This window comes from Nomascus leucogenys, chromosome 17 (assembly GCF_006542625.1).
Source record: "Nomascus leucogenys isolate Asia chromosome 17, Asia_NLE_v1, whole genome shotgun sequence".
Lineage (NCBI taxonomy): Eukaryota > Metazoa > Chordata > Mammalia > Primates > Hylobatidae > Nomascus > Nomascus leucogenys.
In genome coordinates, this window is record NC_044397.1 from 73,593,659 (window position 1) to 73,611,484 (window position 17,826).

At 39.8% G+C, this 17,826-nt stretch overlaps 1 protein-coding gene across 1 annotated transcript in view; it reads right to left on the minus strand.

The window, feature by feature from the left end:
* The window catches only part of ITPRID1 (ITPR interacting domain containing 1), a 128,001-nt gene that overhangs the window by 92,647 nt on the left and 17,528 nt on the right, over positions 1-17,826 (minus strand). Inside the window, exons 2-4 of the mRNA XM_030796177.1 lie at positions 11,715-11,900; positions 10,372-10,420; positions 9,994-10,037 (exon numbers count right to left, since the gene is read on the minus strand). Of these exons, the coding sequence (XP_030652037.1) occupies positions 9,994-10,037; positions 10,372-10,420; positions 11,715-11,900 (279 nt within the window). The remainder of the gene's footprint in view (positions 1-9,993; positions 10,038-10,371; positions 10,421-11,714; positions 11,901-17,826) is intronic.

A 17,826-nucleotide genomic window follows, 5' to 3' on the forward strand; every position in this document is an offset into this window, starting at 1 on the left:
TGGTGGCTCACAATGTGCCAGTTCTCACAGGGATTGGGGTTGCTAGACTTTCCTTAAAACTTGGAAGAGCCAGCAGCCCCGGCCCAGGTGTCTTCAGGGCAGCAATCTGTTGAAGACAACATGCTCTCCAATTTTCTGCAGTCGCTATCCCACTTGCTTCTATCATTAGCAATTACCTGTCTGGCTCCAGGAAGCATCTGAGTCTGCTACCTCAGATCAGAGCAGGAAGCTCACGCCTAGGGAATGCCATCACAGGACAGAAAAACTACTCCTGTTACCCGGATTTTCCCAGGTTTCTGCAGGCACCAGGCTTGAGACTGCCCCAGGTAGTACATATGTGTACCTGTAACCCCAACACAAGACCGCTCGCTAGGTCTTCCTCAATTCTATACTTGCTTCTCTAGTTGCTTGGTTTTGATATTTTCTCCCCTCCAGGATACCCTAGTTAGGTTTTTTTAAACCAGATTTTACTCTCTAAGAGTGTTTGGGGAGGGAGAAAGAAAAAAACAAACACTAAGTCCCACTATCCCCAAGTTTCCTAAGGGTTAGTTTGGGGAAAAATTAAAGAGAGAAAAAAATTTTTCCCACTCTATTTGATACATCTCCTTCTAGGGGTTAAAATGTCAGTTTTAACTCCCTTTTAGATACTTGAGTCTCCAGCCACCCTCCCCACTGTTAGGTGGACTTCTGCCATCTGAAGCAGCAGACACCGCACTTAACCCTGCAAAATGTATTACTGGAGAAGATGTAGTTAGATATGCAGAAGGCACTAATTAGCACCTTTATTGGCTTAGAAAGCATTTTTTATTTTGGTTTTCCTAAGCATTTCTGACTGATTCATGGAAGACATTTGGTTCTTTGGAATATCGTCCAATAGACTAATCAAATTACATTTTTGCAGGGCTTTAAAATAATAGCATTCTACAGCTTTCTGTAGATTTAACTCCTGCATGACTGGGACACTTAGTAGAGGCAGTCAGCAGCATTTGTCTCAGTTGGCAAATTATTAATCTATATTCTTATTTAAAAGAAAGTCTCTTACACTCTGCTAACACTCATGCTCAAAACCTTAAAGCCCGTTGGAATGCTTTGCTCTTTTTTCACCCACTTGTCTATTTCCAGATATCATTGACCCTTCCTCCCCATTCCACTGCCGCCCCCTATTGTAAACCCTCATCACCTCAAGCCTGAGTTCATTATAACTTCTTCCCAACGTGTTTCCCCCTCCCCACTGCCAGGATAAACACTGCATCTGTCATTCCTCTTCTCACTACAGTGAGTTCAGGACTCACTATAATAGAGCTGGCAAATGTGTAACATGCTTGCTTCAACTCCCTCAACACCGCACCTGCGACAGATATCACTAATTATTATCACAAATTATTCATGACCTTTTCAGGTGAACAAAGATATGGTGTAAAAATCCTGCTCAGCCCAGACCACAAGTACAACTACCTCTCCATTTGAACTGGAACCTGAGATGACACTCCAGTGTCATCTCAGCCCTAAGACATCAAGTATTATTCCCTCTTTCTGGAATATAAAACATTTATAATATGACCTCATCCTATCTAACAGAAAAATTTCTACCATTGCTCCCTAGCATGAAACCATCTCTTTCATCTGATCACCTTCCATGTGCTTTTCTGAACATATTTAGCTTTCTTCTCATTTCTGTGCCTTTGTTCAAACCCCTATTGCTTCCAGAAAATTAATTTTTCTTGCTTTGCCTCCTTGTTTTTTAAAAACCATATCCCTCCTTCATTTACTAGTTTCAGTCTCACCTCTTTTGAGAAGACTTCCCAGCCTGACAACATCTTCATTATGTTTTACTGAGATCCTTTTGTCAACTAACTTTGGAGAAATCAGATAATTTACAGATGATTCCGTCTCAGTGGGGTTTATAATTTTGTCAGTGAAATGGATGATATCCCTAACAATTTGAGGCAGCACTGGCCAAGAGCCACATGGGTAGAACCCAAAAATGCATGTTAGTGGTGTTCAGAAGAAAGATTCAGTATCAGTGCAGAAGTCAGGAAGGGTCTTATGGAGAATATGGGACCTGGGTCAGGTCTCAAAAGAAGGAGAGGAGAACAGAACAGGAAAGACTTTAAGACAGGAGGAACTGGATGAAGAAAGATAAAGAACTAGGAATATAATGAGAAGGAATAAGACTAGAGGGTCTTGTAGAAAAGTTGATGTAGGTTACATTTGAATTATAATGATCCTGGACAGTTAGAGTGACATTCTGGAGAGCAAGAGTCATATATTTTACATCGTTGTTCCCTTCGCCTAAAACAGATCATTGTTGTGAATACTGTCACCTGACAAGCAGTAAGGGAACATCTGTTATGTTTACTTGGATTTACTTTGAATTTTTCTTTTAATACAGACCAGAAAATTTAGACTTTTTATTTTATAAGTTCCTATTCTGAAACAAATTCCTTTTGAAAAGAAATGAGTTTATTCTTCTGGGACCTCTCTGGGATGGGAGAAGAAATAACTAAATATAAAAAAGACGAATTAACCTATCAAGTAGTAACTGGCACCAAGCATATCTTTGACAGAAACTGTCTTTTTGCTGTAGGAGTTACTTCTAGTCTTTTCACTCACAGTTATGCTTGGATGTGTTGTTAAACAAGTGCTAATTATATAAACCTACATGTTAAAATGTGCACTCATTGTATGTGTCTTATCCTTGCATTATAATGACAATGCATTCTCACTCCCATTATAATCCTGGCATTGTAATGACAATGCATAACTCAGCCAGATAGCACTGATGTTTAATTTGTTTTCTGGTGGTGGGAAAGAGTTTGCTATGAACCAGATACTCTCTCTAGGCTTTTTTTTATTTTTTATTTTTTAATACATAGCTTTCATATGGAATCTGAGATTAAGAATGAACTTGCAGCCTGGGAAGAGGGACCTTAACATCCATGACCATGGGCTCTTTAACACCACTATTGACCTCAAAAGACTCTGCATGTTGTATCTTGTGTTTGTGGTTATATGAAGGTCTGTGGATCCATATTCATCCCAAACTGAGGCTCAAACATGTTTGCTTGTGTAGTTGGTGACCACGAAGAAGAGTTAATCTGCCCACAGAGGTGGTAGTTCTTGGAAAGGGAAAAGAGAAAGAAGTTGAAGGATGCCCATGAGGCTCTTCCCTGTAAGTCATCCAGGTGCCCTGAACAGACAACGCCCTGGAGATGAGACTGTCAGGCCACTCAGCTAAGATGCCCTAACATTTGCCAGAAGACAGAGCAGAAGATGAGAGTCCATCCTTTGGGAAGTGCTTCAGTGAGACTCAGAACATAAGCAGAAAGGGCAGCTGTCCAACCTTTTGTAGTTATTGAAATTCTTATAGAAAGAAGGGGCACAGGAAGGCATCTGTCATAGCTAAAGGGAGAAACCCAAATCATTTCTATCAGCAAATGAGCTTGGGTAAGCAATGTTTTATTGGAAGAGATTTCAATACCCCAAGAGGAGAAGTCTCAGAACAACAGGTCCAGGCTCTGCCCACAGCTTCAGGAAGGCCAGGGGAAGGCACCATATGCCTCAGTACATCTCAGCCACCAATCATTCCCATCACACCTGGCTGCAACAGCTTTCATCTCCTGAAGAGAAAATCCTCCTTGCCTTCACTTTTCTTGCAGTTGTTATTTCAATTAGCTGCTCCCTTTCACCTCTCAACTCCTCAAAGCAGTTTTCTGTTTTCTGTCTCCATTTCTTCTACTATCATTCCCACTTGAAAGCTATACAATCTTCTCCCACCTTTCCTCTGAAATAGCTCTTCTCAAGGTTACAGTGTCGTTCCTGCTCATATATAATCAATTAACAACAGCTGATGGGGTTGATCATTCCACCGCAACACACTGATTTCACTTGCCTTCAGACTCTTCTCTTTTTGTTCCCTTTTTACCTCATTACCTATCTCTTCTCCTTTGCTGGTCCTTCACATCTTCCTGGCCTCTTCTTTGTCTGCATTTACTTGTGTGGTCTTCTGTCTTTAAACACATCTACCCGTCAACTACTCCCAAATGTACATATCTATTCCTGGACCTTTCCTCTTAACTCCAGATTTGTATTTCCAACTACCTACTCAATAGTATCTTCTTGGATATCTATTAAAAATTTGAATCACAACATGCCTAAAATTGAACTTCCTATCTCTGAAGCAAAGCCCTATCCTTCTATTGTTTTTCCCATCCCAATAAATTGCCACTCATTCTTCCCGATGCTTGGGCAACATTTTTTGCAGTCATCTTTGATTTCTTTCTTTCTTTGATATCCCACATACATTCACCAGCATATGCTGCCTTGTCTACATTTTAAACATAACCAGAATCCAACATTTCCACAACAATTGCTACTAGCCCTGTATAGCCCTATCCTCTCTCCTCCGGATTACTGTATTAGCCTCTGAACTGGGATCCCTGCTTCAACCCTTTCCGACCTCCTCCTCCCAAAGCCAATTCTGTGAACAGCAGCTAAAGTTGTTCTTTTAAAAAGAACTAAGATAATACCACTTCTTTGTAACACTTTGAAGGGTTCCCTTGTGACACTGAGTAAGAGCCAAAATACTTACAGGGATATACATAGCCCTAAATGATTTGGCTTCTGGATAATTCTTCAACCCCTAGCCCTCTACTCTCAGCTTTGCTCACTTAACTGCAACCATTCAGGCATCCTTGCTATTCCTGGAACACAGAGGACATACTCCTGCCCCCTGGCTTTGCATATGCCATCTTATTTTCCTGAAACAGCTCATCCCCAGGTAACAAATGTTCCCCTCCTTCACTTCTTTCAGGTAGCTGCTGCAACGTAACCTTACTTGAGATGCCTTTCCTGATCATCCATCCTCCTAGCATATTACATAGGTATTTATTTGTTTATTGTCTCTATCACCATTGCATCTATTTTCTTCAGCATTCTCAGTCCTAATGGAAAGCCTGGTTTATAGCAGGCAATCAACACATATTTGCTAAATACTGAAGACAGGAATAAAAGGGAATCTGTCAGAAATTTTGTGTTCCTGTGGGCAAGGAAATAGAGCTGATGTCATGTTTGTTCTTCAGTCTTCAGTCTCCAGCCTAAGTCTAAGGCTCAAGGAGAGATACGGGCTGCAGGAAGAAGCTGAAAAATTACTTTCATAATGGGTTTTATGTGACATAAAATACTAGTAATGCTGCCTAAATCTCCAGATGATAATCACGTAGTATAATGGACATGAGTGTTTCTTTTTTTTTTTTTGAGACAGAGTCTCACTCTGCCACCCAGGCTGGAGTGCAGTGGCATGATCTCCGCTCACTGCAACCTCCACCTCCAGGGTTCAAGCAATTCTCCTGCCTCAGCCTCCTGAGTAGCTGGGACTACAGGTGTGCACCACCAAACCAGGCTAATTTTTTTTTGTATTTTTAGTAGAGACGGGGTTTTGCCATGTTGGCCAGGCTGATCTCAAACTCCTGGCCTCAAGTGATCTGCCCATCTTGACTTCCCAAGTGCTGGGATCACAGGTGTGGGCAACTGTGTCTGGCCATGGAATATGAGTGTTTCTATACAAATTCTACAATAAGTAGAGCACCATAAAAGCTCAAAGGCAATGATAGTGGTTCCCAGAGGAGCAGAAGAAGAACATGATGCTCAGAAAGTATTGAAATGACTTGTCTACGTGGTGATACTAAGAGGATTCTGTTGGAGTAGTAGCAGGGGCAGTGGAAGGGAGCTCATTTATGAAAATATTTGAGACAGCAAATAACTCCCAGAAATACTTAGGGGGAGATATTTTGCAGATAGACCTTGTGTCACCAAGAAGAGGGCAATAATCCAGCAAAATTTAGGTACCAATGTTATTGTAACCTAATTTGTACCTATAGACTGGTGAAAATTGAGGCAAATTTTAGTTATAGGAGTTATTTATAGGTTAATTTCAGCATAGGTTTATACTTCTTTCTTACTATTAGAACTGTTTCTAAGTAGTAATTTTTCTTTGAATTAAAATCTACTCTATGTGCCTCTATATTTTAGTGGAATTAAAACCTTAAATTTAGAGAGCATTCTTTTCTGCCACCCAAAATTGGCTCAGAGAAGTAAAGAAAAGTTAGAGATAAACTTAATGACAGTTGATTTACACCAGTGTGCAGTCATTGGAGGTATGCTAGTTTCTGGTTAAAAGAGCAGGAACTTTGAAATCAGACAGACTTGAATTCAAATCATCTCCATCTCTTATTGAGGGTGAAAAATACCTCTTTTTGAGGTGAGAATATACTCAAGATCTACTCTTTCAGACAATTTTAAGTACAAACTACATTATTACTAATATAGTCACCATGCTGTACTTAAGGTCTCTAGAACCTAGTCATCTTATAACTGCAAGTTTATACCCTTTGATCAACTTTACGTATCTTTTTAAAGCTATGAATATAGACACTTGACTGACATAAAAAAAAAAAAGTTAGTATTGCACCACATCAAAACAATTGAACTCCAGAGGACTGTGCTGTGGTCCCAAAGGGCTGATGTGTAAGAGTCAGAAGGCCTGGAGGGAGAAGTGCCAGTGGCTTACCCACATTGCTCATGCTTTGACTTTTCCAACAGGGATAGGGATAGGGGTATCTTAGTCTATTTTCTGCTGCTATAACACAATACCGCAGACTGAGTAATTTATAAAGAAAAGAAGTTTATTTGGCTCACAACTGTGGAGTCTGGGAAGTCCAAGATCAAGTGGCTGCATCTGGTGAGGGCCTTCATGCTGTGTCATTCCATGGTGGAAGGCAGAGGATAAGCAAGCACACAAGAGAGAGAAAATGGGGACCAAACCCATCCTTTTATCAGGAGCCCACTCCCGTGATAATTAACCCAATCCTATGATAAATAACTCACTCCAGGATAAGGGCATTAACCCATTCATAAAGGCAGAGTCCTCAAGACCTAATTACCTATCAAAAGTCCCACTTTTCAATACTGTCACCATGGTGATTAAGTTTCAACATGAGTTTTGGAGGGAACATTGAAACCACAGCACAGGGCTTTCCTTCCTGCATAACATTTGCAGTAAATGTTATTAGTCTTCCAGAGGGAGAGCATGGTTATACAGACAGACAGATCTAAGCTGAAATCTCAACTCCCATACCTACTAACTGGGTGGCTTTTGTCAAGTTACTTTACCTTTCTGAGCCTCATTTTCCTCCATGTAATATTCACCTAAAAGGTGGTCTGGTAAGCAAGATAATGTATGTATAGTATCTAGCATGTGGTTCCTCAGTATGCATTAATTTTCTTCCCCTCCCAGTTCTACTGATGAAGAGGCTGAAGTGCCAAGGGCTTTACCTGGCTTAATGGTGGTAAACAAGGTACAAAATGGGCCAACCAGATTCCTGCTTAATAAAAATGAGATTTTAGATTTTAGATCGCTGCAGATGAGCATGACAGCCAGAGAGTCACCATAAAAGGCCAAGCCCCACATTGGCCATCATAGAACCCAGCAGGAAGCCAGGAACAGGACCACTGAAGCCTTATCCCAACTATCTATGTTATTTGGGGCCAGTCCAAGGGCTGAAGACTCACTAGAATGCTTTCTGTGGGAGGCACTGGGTCACCTGTAAGATGCAGACACTTAAATCTTGCTGCTACCTTAGTGTACAAAGCCTCAGAAGTGATTAATAAGGAAACCAGCCTTAGAATGAATTCTAGTTGGTTGACTAGAGTCCCCTGGAATTTCATGTCCACCTGGAACCTCAGAATGTGCTGTTATTTGGAAATAGGGTCTTTGTGGATAGTTAATTAGTTAAGATGAGATCATACTGGATTACATTGGATCCTTAATCCAATGACTGGTGTCCTTATAAGAGGAAAAGACACACAAGGAGAAGAGGCCATGTAGAAATGAAGTCATAGAAAGGAGTTATGTAGCTGCAAGCCAACGAACACTGAGGACTGTCAGAGGCCACCAGAAACTAGAAAGAAACCAGGAGGGATTCTTCCCTAGAACCTTCAGAGGGAGATCAGTCTTGGTGACACCTTGATTTTGGGCTTCCAGACTCCATAACTGTGAGAGAATACATTTCTGTTGTTAAAACAGATAATTTGTTACTGCTGCCCTAGGAAATTCATGTGTCACTCTATGTTTTATCAGTATGTTATGACTTTTGACAGGATTTTCCCTCCAACAGCGACTTCTTTTCTTCCTCCTCTTTGGGTCCTTTTCATCTCCACAGCTTTTCTCCCTGTCACCCTTGCCATGAACTTCAGGTCCCCAGTTTCTGGTACTGTTCTAGCATCCGCCCTTCTCAGTGTGTCTCTCAGCTCCCCCAAGCTCAGTGAAGCTCTCTCATCATGGCTGAAGCCAGCACGCAGCGGGGCTGATACTAATAGAAGGCCAGGCCTCCATTCCTCCACCTGCCTCTAACCAGCTGTGACCAACAATCATGGCACTTGACCACTCTGTGCCCCAGATTCCTCATCTGCAAAAAACAAAAAGACAAAACCAACCATGCTACCACACAGGCCACGGAGTTTAAAATATGATCGATGAGAAAGGGCCTTGTACAAGCGAAGGCTCAATTAAACACGTAAGAAGCTATTCCATTACTATTAAAAAGCTTGCTGAAGATAAAGGACCTGGCAAATCGAGACTGTGTTTCTGATCTCAGAGCCATATCACTATCCCAATTTTCCTCCAGGTCTTTATTTCATGTCTGTGCCTTTCCAGTTCATTGACTTGGTTCAGAAGAGGAAGAGCTGTGATTTGTCTTTAATTTCTGGGAAGTGAAGCTTTTAGTATAGTTACTGATGACCCCAGAACCAGTGCCAGGCCTCTCACCACAACTGGGGCAAGAGAAAACATCAGGAGGATATGAAATGCTGGCTATATTTCTTAAGTTTTTGCTTTTCCTTGAGTCTGAACTATTATGAGCGGAGAGGTACTTACAATTGATTTATCAGCAAAAATCTTTACAGTATTTGGCATCATGGAACTTTTATATTAGAAAAAATAGAGAAGGTTGGTGAAAAGGGAAATTTCAATGATACATATAGGTTTTCTTTTAAAAGTAGTAAAAAAATTAGAAATTTAAACTGATTTGTAGCCAATGGTCAGTCTTAATGTAAGATGGCGGTAGAGGAAGTGAAATAATTAAAACCAGCAAAGTAAGCGACTGCTAGACTAATAATTTTTTCATCTAACCATTAAGTTCCTAATTTGTCATTTTTTTCACACAAATTCTTCACAATATTCCATCCATTTTGAGACATACTTTTTCACATTTTAACACCTGCGAAATCAAGATACGTATTACAGTCAATATTGCCTTCTATTTGTAATTACCAGGTTTTGGTTTTTTTTCCTAAATGGTACTTAAAATATGAATGCATTTTATAATTGAAAGGTCTTAGATTCTATAAAATATGGTATTGCATTTAATGAAAGTGGAAACTGTGAGTCCTGTAATTAAATTTCTTTTTCTTTTTATAATGCTTTTATCAAATCTCAGTGAAACAAGTGTGATACATTTTCTCCTTCAGAAATACTTGTACTGTTTGCTTTAGAATTCAGACATTTATTCTTCTTAAGAACAAGTGCATTATTAGAAAGAGAGAATGTAAGTGCAATTTTGAGACCAAAGAATAGAAAAAAACCTAGATTCAGAAATAAAAGTATAATACAGGATGGGGAAAATTAAACAATTTCATTTTCATAATTACATGCTTGCAAATGTCACTTCATAGAACCCACTGAGTTTATGCTATAGCCTGAGCTGTTGATGATATGGCAAGAGCCCTGGGTTCAGCCCTTAACCTGCTGCTGGGGAAGCACCTATCATTTTTGTCGCAGTCATATGTCAAATGAAGAGATTGAACTGGATAGTTTTTGAGGGCTGATCATTTCTAGAAGCCTCTGATAATTCTCATTTTAAGAAGATTTATTCACATAGATATTTTAATATATCTCCTACTCAGCTTCGCAAAGCATAACTGCTTCTCTTGTCTTACCAGTGTGGTCAATGACTTGTTGAAAGTTTTCATTTGCAGAGACACTGTAAAGAAACAAAAGTATTGTGAGTCAAACAATGTGTGTAAATAAATTATACTAAATTACTTTTTAATTAAACAGATGAGAGCAAATGCAGAGTTAGGTTTTAGTAAGAGAGGACTTTTAGAAACCAATAAACAGTCAGGGACTAGAGTAGTATTTTATTTTGTAGTTTTAAACTGATACATAGTTTTTACAATAATAGGATAATACTTCAAGTACAATTAAAATGAAAATCCCTACACTTCCCCCACCTTGCCCAAGCAGAGTTACACACATTGCTTTCATGGATCTTTGCAAGAGAAACATATAAGGTGCACACACACAAAAACACTTACAAGAATCCAGAGTCCAGCCACTGCTGAATACTTTCTTGCTTGGAATCTTCTACAAGTAAGAAAGAACAGATTAGTTAGTCAAAGCACAACCAGCTAAAAGGACGCTACCCTGTTTACTCAGCCGCCACTCAGTCGCTCCATTTCCCACATATTTAGTCACGTGTTTCCTTCCATAAGCATATTCATTTTTTTTTCCTGAAGGCAAAATCTCCTGTTTTCCATGATCAGCCTTTCCTGAGAATGAAGTGTAAACTTGTCAAAAGACTGTAACTTAAAAAACAAAGAAAGAAAACGTGAGAGAGAAGAAAAATAAACCACTGAAAAACAAGAGATGTTAGAATAATTTTTAAGTTACCTGGTGTGAATACGAAGGGTGAGAAAGCATAAGAGACTTTTGTCTTTCTCTTGTTGGATATAAATCACCACAAAGCCTCTCCTTATTGAATCACGACATTTACCTAAGGCAGCCAGCCAGTGACGGTTATTTGCAAGGAGTTCTCTGCCAGGTTAGAAACCAAATTTGCATTCATTCCAGGGACAAATTGCACTAGAGTCCCTGGATTGCCAAAGGCACCCTGTGTTAAAAAGGCACCAGTCTTTTAAGGTGGATCTTTATCATTGGCTCAACAAATAGTCAACAGGTAAAAAGCAGAGGATGTAAAGCAGCATTTCCTGTTAAATATTTGTTTCCATTCTGCTTAGCAACTGTGCACTCTGGGCTAATTTTGTTTGACTTTATCCTATCAAATAGTGAGGTGCCTGAACTATCCCCCTCACAAGGTGTCAGGTGAACCATAAAAGCCAGGTGGACACAGGAGGTCCATATTGTTCTTCACTTGAACTGCTGTGAAGTTAGAATGAATTGGGTGATGGGCAAAGAAGAAAAACCATTCAACAGTTACATAATGGGGGCAGGGGGTGCTGGAAGTATTTTCTTACTTATTACTCTTTAAATGATTAAAATTTTTGTCAATGCCTCCTGCAGGATCCAACAAATCAGAGTTTTTCAATAAAATGTTTGATGACCTGAAAGAAGCCTCATGCCTAGACCCCACACAGCTTCAGAGTCCTGGGAGCTTAGGATGAGGGATGTTTGGAACAGAAAGGAAGCAGAGTTCATTCATTAATTGGTCTACTTCTTTCAAGGAGGTCTGTGTTCTGATGTCTATAGCAGAAGTCAGAAGTGCCCATTTCATAAATGTTTCCGGCATCATGCCAGGAACACTGGTATATTCAAAGCCAAATACTTTTGTTCCAAAATCACCTGCCCCTAGCCAAAAGCTCCTGCATCCCTCACCACTCACAGAGGAATGTTTTCAAATAGGTCTGAGGGCCCTTCTCACCCAGCATGGGGATGGTGAGACCCTGGCTTTCCTCCTCAGGGTCAGGGGGCAGCCACTCATCCAGCGGAGCCCACGCGTTCTTGGTGCACTTCAGGATCTCTCTCTTGCTCTTTTCCTGGCCTTCTTGAAGGTTGTCAGATCCTTGTGATTTCTGTGCCATCATAGGAGAGTAATTCTGCCAACTAACTTAAAACATAAACACACAAACATATCAGACACAATGAGTTCAGCTTCTGGGCTTGGCTCAGTGAAAGGGAGAAAGAAGGCCAGAATGCCTATAGCCAGATGAACAACCCAGCTTCACAGTCATACATGAACCTGGCTCACCCACCTGAGCCAAGCTCCCTGTCTCAATTTGGTGAAATGCTTTCCTCCCCATGGCAAAGCAGCCTGGGACTCAAGTGGCCATGCCAGTCATCAGACCACATGTACACTCGGCAGATTCGCTTTGGTGGTCTGGGATGTGGATGGAGAGCAAAGAAATTAGACTTGAGGACACACCCAGTAAATAGCCTTCAAATTTATCCAACAGTTATATCTGTAAAATTATTTTTGAGGCCCAAATGTTGGAGAAAAATTAGGGCTTTGGCAACAGATTGGCTTGGCTCAGTCCCATTTCTGCAACTTGTTGTGTGGCCTTACATAAACTGTAGAACCTTTCTGCATTCCCTTATTTCTAAACTGGGGATACACTCTACTGAATTTTAATAACTGTTAACCTCAGTGGAATACTCATTATATGCTAGATTCTATGCTGAATTCTATACATTCATTATTTAATTTAATTGTCAATGAAGAAAGTAATATAACTGTCACAATTTTATGGTAAATTGAAGACCAGAGAGATTAAGTTGCATGTCCAAAGCCAAACAGCCAGCCAGGACTCAAAGCCAGGCACTGGACCCCAAGCATGTTCCTATGACTATGCTGTATATCCTATGGGATGGCTGGGATAAGTAAAATATTTATGAATATATTACACACCTGGCACAAAAAGTATCAGCTGCCTCCATTATTTAACTTGACCTTTATGAACATCCTGTAAAACTAGCAGAGTAAGAGCAGGACACAGCAGCTTAGCGCAGCAACAGAAATTGTTCGGTCTCCGCAGACTATAAGCACTATGAGAACAAGGGCCATTCTCTTACTCATTTATGTATCTCTAGAATTTAACTGGATTTTTGGCACATAGTAGGTGGTGAATCAACAAATACCAAATTAAAATAGCAAAGTGAGGTTTCAAACCACACTTTCTGATGCAATTACTTCCATGACATATGCTTTAATTTGCATTCGTTTATTCTTCAAGTTTAGAGAAATGGCCAAGTAGCCAAACACTTACTTCAGTAGCATTTCTAGGATCCCTAAGCTTATGCCTAGTCACTGATCACATGACATGTAAATCATTTCTAATCTGTTTGCAAAAGGCAAACCATTCAGATTTATTACAGATGTAAATATTTTCTTTCGAATATAGGTGAGCATTCTAGATGCAACTGGAAGCACAATTTTCTTACCTGCTTTATATATTCAAATTCTGTCAGGTATAAATATATACATTTATTGTTGCAATTTTGAATTACTACAAAAATTAACAATTATGATGGCTGTCAATTTTATGTTAAAAACAAAAACGAAGACATTTCAATTAGTTAAAAATTAAGGGAAAAAATAGTTAGATCTATATTAACAGTCAATATTTTAGCCAGTTAACTTTAGGAATATCCGCTGGTAGCAAATTATAAAAATAATAACACAAGACAAAATAATGCAGATTGAATTATATTCCTAACCTTTGGAGAATTGTTTGGTATACTAGAATTCATAACATTAAACAAAATAACCTTTAAAAATGTCACTGAAATTTTAGTTATTTAGCTTCACATAGGTTTTGGGTCTTTCAAGGAAACAAATAAATCTCTTCAGCAGTGCCTTGTATCTTGTGAGCATGAATGATAATAACACCATCAACACTGACAGTGCAAAATTTCACAAGGAGGAAAAACTCCAAAATCATGCTCAACAACATTCATGAAATATCGGATTCAATAAAGGATTAAAAGGTTTGAAGAAAATAATAACATATTACAGAAAAATAAGATCCCCAAAATAATCTCACTCCATTGACCTTGGCTGAAAGTGAGTTGCATTTAGAATGGGAGAGTTTGCACTGTGGAGGAAACAAGAAGCTATCAAGCAGCTGATAGTACTCAAATTGCTGCTTCTATATTATAATGCCAAATTTTAAGTTCGTGACTGCTTTTTCAAATGTAACCCTGGAGAAAATTGTTAAATTTTTAGGTAAAAGTGCTGCTTTGTTTGTACCTCCCCAAACTTCCATCTTAATATGAATGGCATACTTGACCTCAGCCTCCAGCCTTACACAACCAGTGAGGATATTCTCTCTGCCAGCTCTGTTGTACTTGGCCACAGAGCAGGAAAAAGGCTTGCCAAAGAAAATGGGAACCCTTGCTAAAAGCAAGGGTCAGGGACCAGTTCATAAAGAAAACCTCTTTTATTCCCCGTTTTAGTGGATGCCTTCCCAGTTGGTAAACAAATCTGCTTCTGGAAATGGATTTTCTAAAGCTTGAATGGCCTTCCTCTGGCATTCACTTACTTGACCCCCAGAGCAGCCCTTCAGAAAGGGACACGGATCAGATGGTATCCTGGAATTGCTCAGTGGATAGGCAGGGCACAAGTTATGCATGTGACTGCCTGCAAATTTCTCTAGTTAGTCTGTCTGCCCCAAGGACTATTCGGAACCCAGTTCTTGCTAATTCTTTGACTTGACCCCAAGAGGAATCCTCATTCTGGATCATGTCATTCCATGCCTGGGGAATCCAGTACCTTCTATCTCTTCAAATCCCTTCTACTGTGATTACTATGCTGTCATTTATCCTCATGAGTATACAAAACTTCTACTCATGTGGGAAATTGCACATAGTATCACGTTTAACTAAAAAAAAATGGAGGCAAAACCGTATATGCACTAAGAACTCAATTTTGTAAAAATGAAATAAACAAATACCTTGAAAAAGGAAAAAAAAATGTACCAAAATGTTATCAAGGTTTAAACATTTTAAAAATAATCAAAATCAGAAAAAATGGCTTTGTTACATTAATTCTACTTCACATTTTCTTAACTTGAGCAAATTCATCCATACATGCTCCTTTTCACTGTGAAGATTTAGAGCCACAGTGAAATCATAAAACTTGATGCTTTGACACTTAAAGCAGTGACAATGATTACATGCTTGTCCTCTGAGTTATTTCACTTTTTGTATCTTTATGCAAATGGGTTTTCTTGCCAAACAGGCTGTTCATACTAGGAGAATAGAGACTGTGTTTTATTTAATCTCTGTTCCCCATAGATCCTAGCATCTTTGACCCAAGGTAACTAATCTTTATTAGTTAATTGCTTGGTTACTTGGGAAAGGAGCATTCAGTTGGCTTTGTCAGCTTTCTTAGTTCTTGTCTGGTTAAAAGAGCAAATGCTTTCAGGTCAGATAACTCTGGATTTTAATATCAGCTCTGCTGCTTTCTGACATCTTGGGGAAATTTTCAAACTTTTCTGATAATCTATTTCCTCATATCTATAATGAGTATGAAATAAACACTTTATAGAGTTGTTGGGAAAATTTAATGAAAAATATATCCAAAACAATCACCACTCATAGTGGTCAGTTTTCTTTCTTTTTCCTTCTTTTCTGTATGTTGCCTCTTGTCCTTATCCTGTCAGGAACTGTCAAGTAAAGAAGAATCACCAATCAATGCAATCATTTTTCTCATAGAAAATAAACATGACCCTGTTAGTTTGTGGGTAACCAGTGTTGTCTTGAAATTACTTAGTTTGGATGATTGAGAAGTAGATGTATTTGGGAGAGTGAGAATAGAGTATTTCTGTGACCATGAGAATGTGGATTTCCCTGAGATGAGTTAGAGGTGCTTATCAGAGTCTTGAGATTCCTTCAACTATAGACTACATTTTAAGGTTATAATTGTAGCCTGTAGCTCCAGCCTTGGCAACCATTTCTGATTAAACTCGGTGGCCAAGAAGAGAACTGCATAATGGGAGAACAGCCCAAGGCATTCTGCATCCAAATGGATCTCTAACACCCTGTCTACATTTCATCCATGGATCCTCATTGTCATAGCCTCTGTTCAGGCCTTCCTAAGATCTTAAATAGTGTCCAGGCTTGCCTTGTTCTCCTCCCTACTTCATATAGTGACTTCCCCAAGAGCAGCATTGAAGAGAAGGCTACATAGATCCATGTGTTCCATTAAGACCTGCCCCTTTCCCAACCATGATGCCATTCATGGAAGTTTATAAAGGAAGCCTCCAGAACCCCTCCTATTCTCAAAAAAATGATTACCACAAACCTCAGTACCACTCATATTACCTACACAAACTAAGAGACCAGTCCTGAGAGGCTGGCACTCTCAGAGAACTAACTCATCCTTCTTCCCCTGGATGACCACAGGAGCAATCACATCATGCCATTGGGCCATGCTCTTGTGGCAGTGAACATCACTTCATCTGGCCCAATCTTCCACCCTTTCTGGAGACTCTCCCAACACCTCTGCTCTCTAGAACTCATGCCCTGTCACCTACCAATACCCCTTCACTCTAACCTCTTCACTGAATGTCCCTTCATCTTCTTTCTGTAACTGAAACTGGGATATGGCTTCTCAAGCTATGGCCTTTTCATTTCTTCCTTAAAAATCTGTACTATAGTCTTCAAGATAGTGTAAATTTCCTCTATGATCTTCTTTGCTGCTTCCAGACCTTGTTTCCTCTGTCTTTTGAAGCATATGCCATCAGACTATGTAGTCATCAACATCCAGGGCATTCACCTTCATTTACTTAAAATTTTAGGATGGTATTTCTGTCATCTTTCTGGGAGATTTCATTATCTATGTAGGTGGCTTGCCAACACCAGGCCACTCAGTTCAATGACCTGTTCACTTTCCATAATCTTTCCCTCTGCTTGATTCCTATGGTTGTACTTCACCGTAAGAGAACACTCTCCAAAATCCTAATTTCAAACATCCCCCGTCACCTCTATTCTACTCATAGACTTTGCTTGGGCACCATTTTTGTCCTCCTTACTGGATCATTCCCTTTAGTTTGCAATACACTCTAATGTGACCCATCTTAAATTTATCTTCCATGTGACCACCTTGAATCCCTCTCCAACTCCTACCTTAGTTTTTTATGAAACCAATGATGATTCCCAAATTCTCATTTCCGAATCTGGTCCGGCCTGTGAGTTTACTTCACACCAGGGTATTCCCACTTACTTAACATTTCCACTTGAATTGTCTATACATATTTTGTGCCACGCTGAATTCTTTATTCTTTCCTGGACTTCTTGACCCTGCCATATACCTGCCTTTATTCCAGTGTGCTTCATCTCAGTAAACAGGGTCACTATTCGGGCAGTTGCTTATGCCAATGACTTATGAGTCTTCTCTGATTCCTCTATTCCTTTCATTCCCACATTAAACCACTGAAAAAAAGAAGGAGCTGCTATGGTTTGGCTGTGTTCTCACCTCAATCTCATCTTGAATTGTAGTTCCTATAATCCCCATATCGTCGGAAGGAGCCGGTAGGAGGTAATTGAATCACGGAGGCAGTTACCTCCATGCTGTTCTCATGATAGTGAGTGAGTTCTCATGAGATCTGTTGGCTTTTTAGGGGGCTTTCCCCCACTTTGCTCTGCGCTTCTCCTTGCTGCCACCATGGGAAGAAGGACGTGTTTGCTTCCCATTCCACCATGACTATAAGTTTCCTGAGGCCTCCCCAGCCCTGTGGAACTGTGAGTCAATTAAACCTCTTTCTTTTATAAACTACCCAATCTCGAGTATTTCTTCATAGCAGTGTGAGAACTCACTAATACAGGAGCCATTAAAATATATCTCAGACCCACCACCTCCAATGCTACCAACCTAATATCAGCCAGAACTCGCAGTCTCGCTCGTACCACAGCAAAATGCTTTCATCTGCAGTACTGTCCACACCTTCCCTTCTCTTTATAACCCACTTGAGTCAGTATGCTAGTGGTCAACTTTCACTTCTTATCATTTCAGAATTTTTGGCAGCATTTGATGT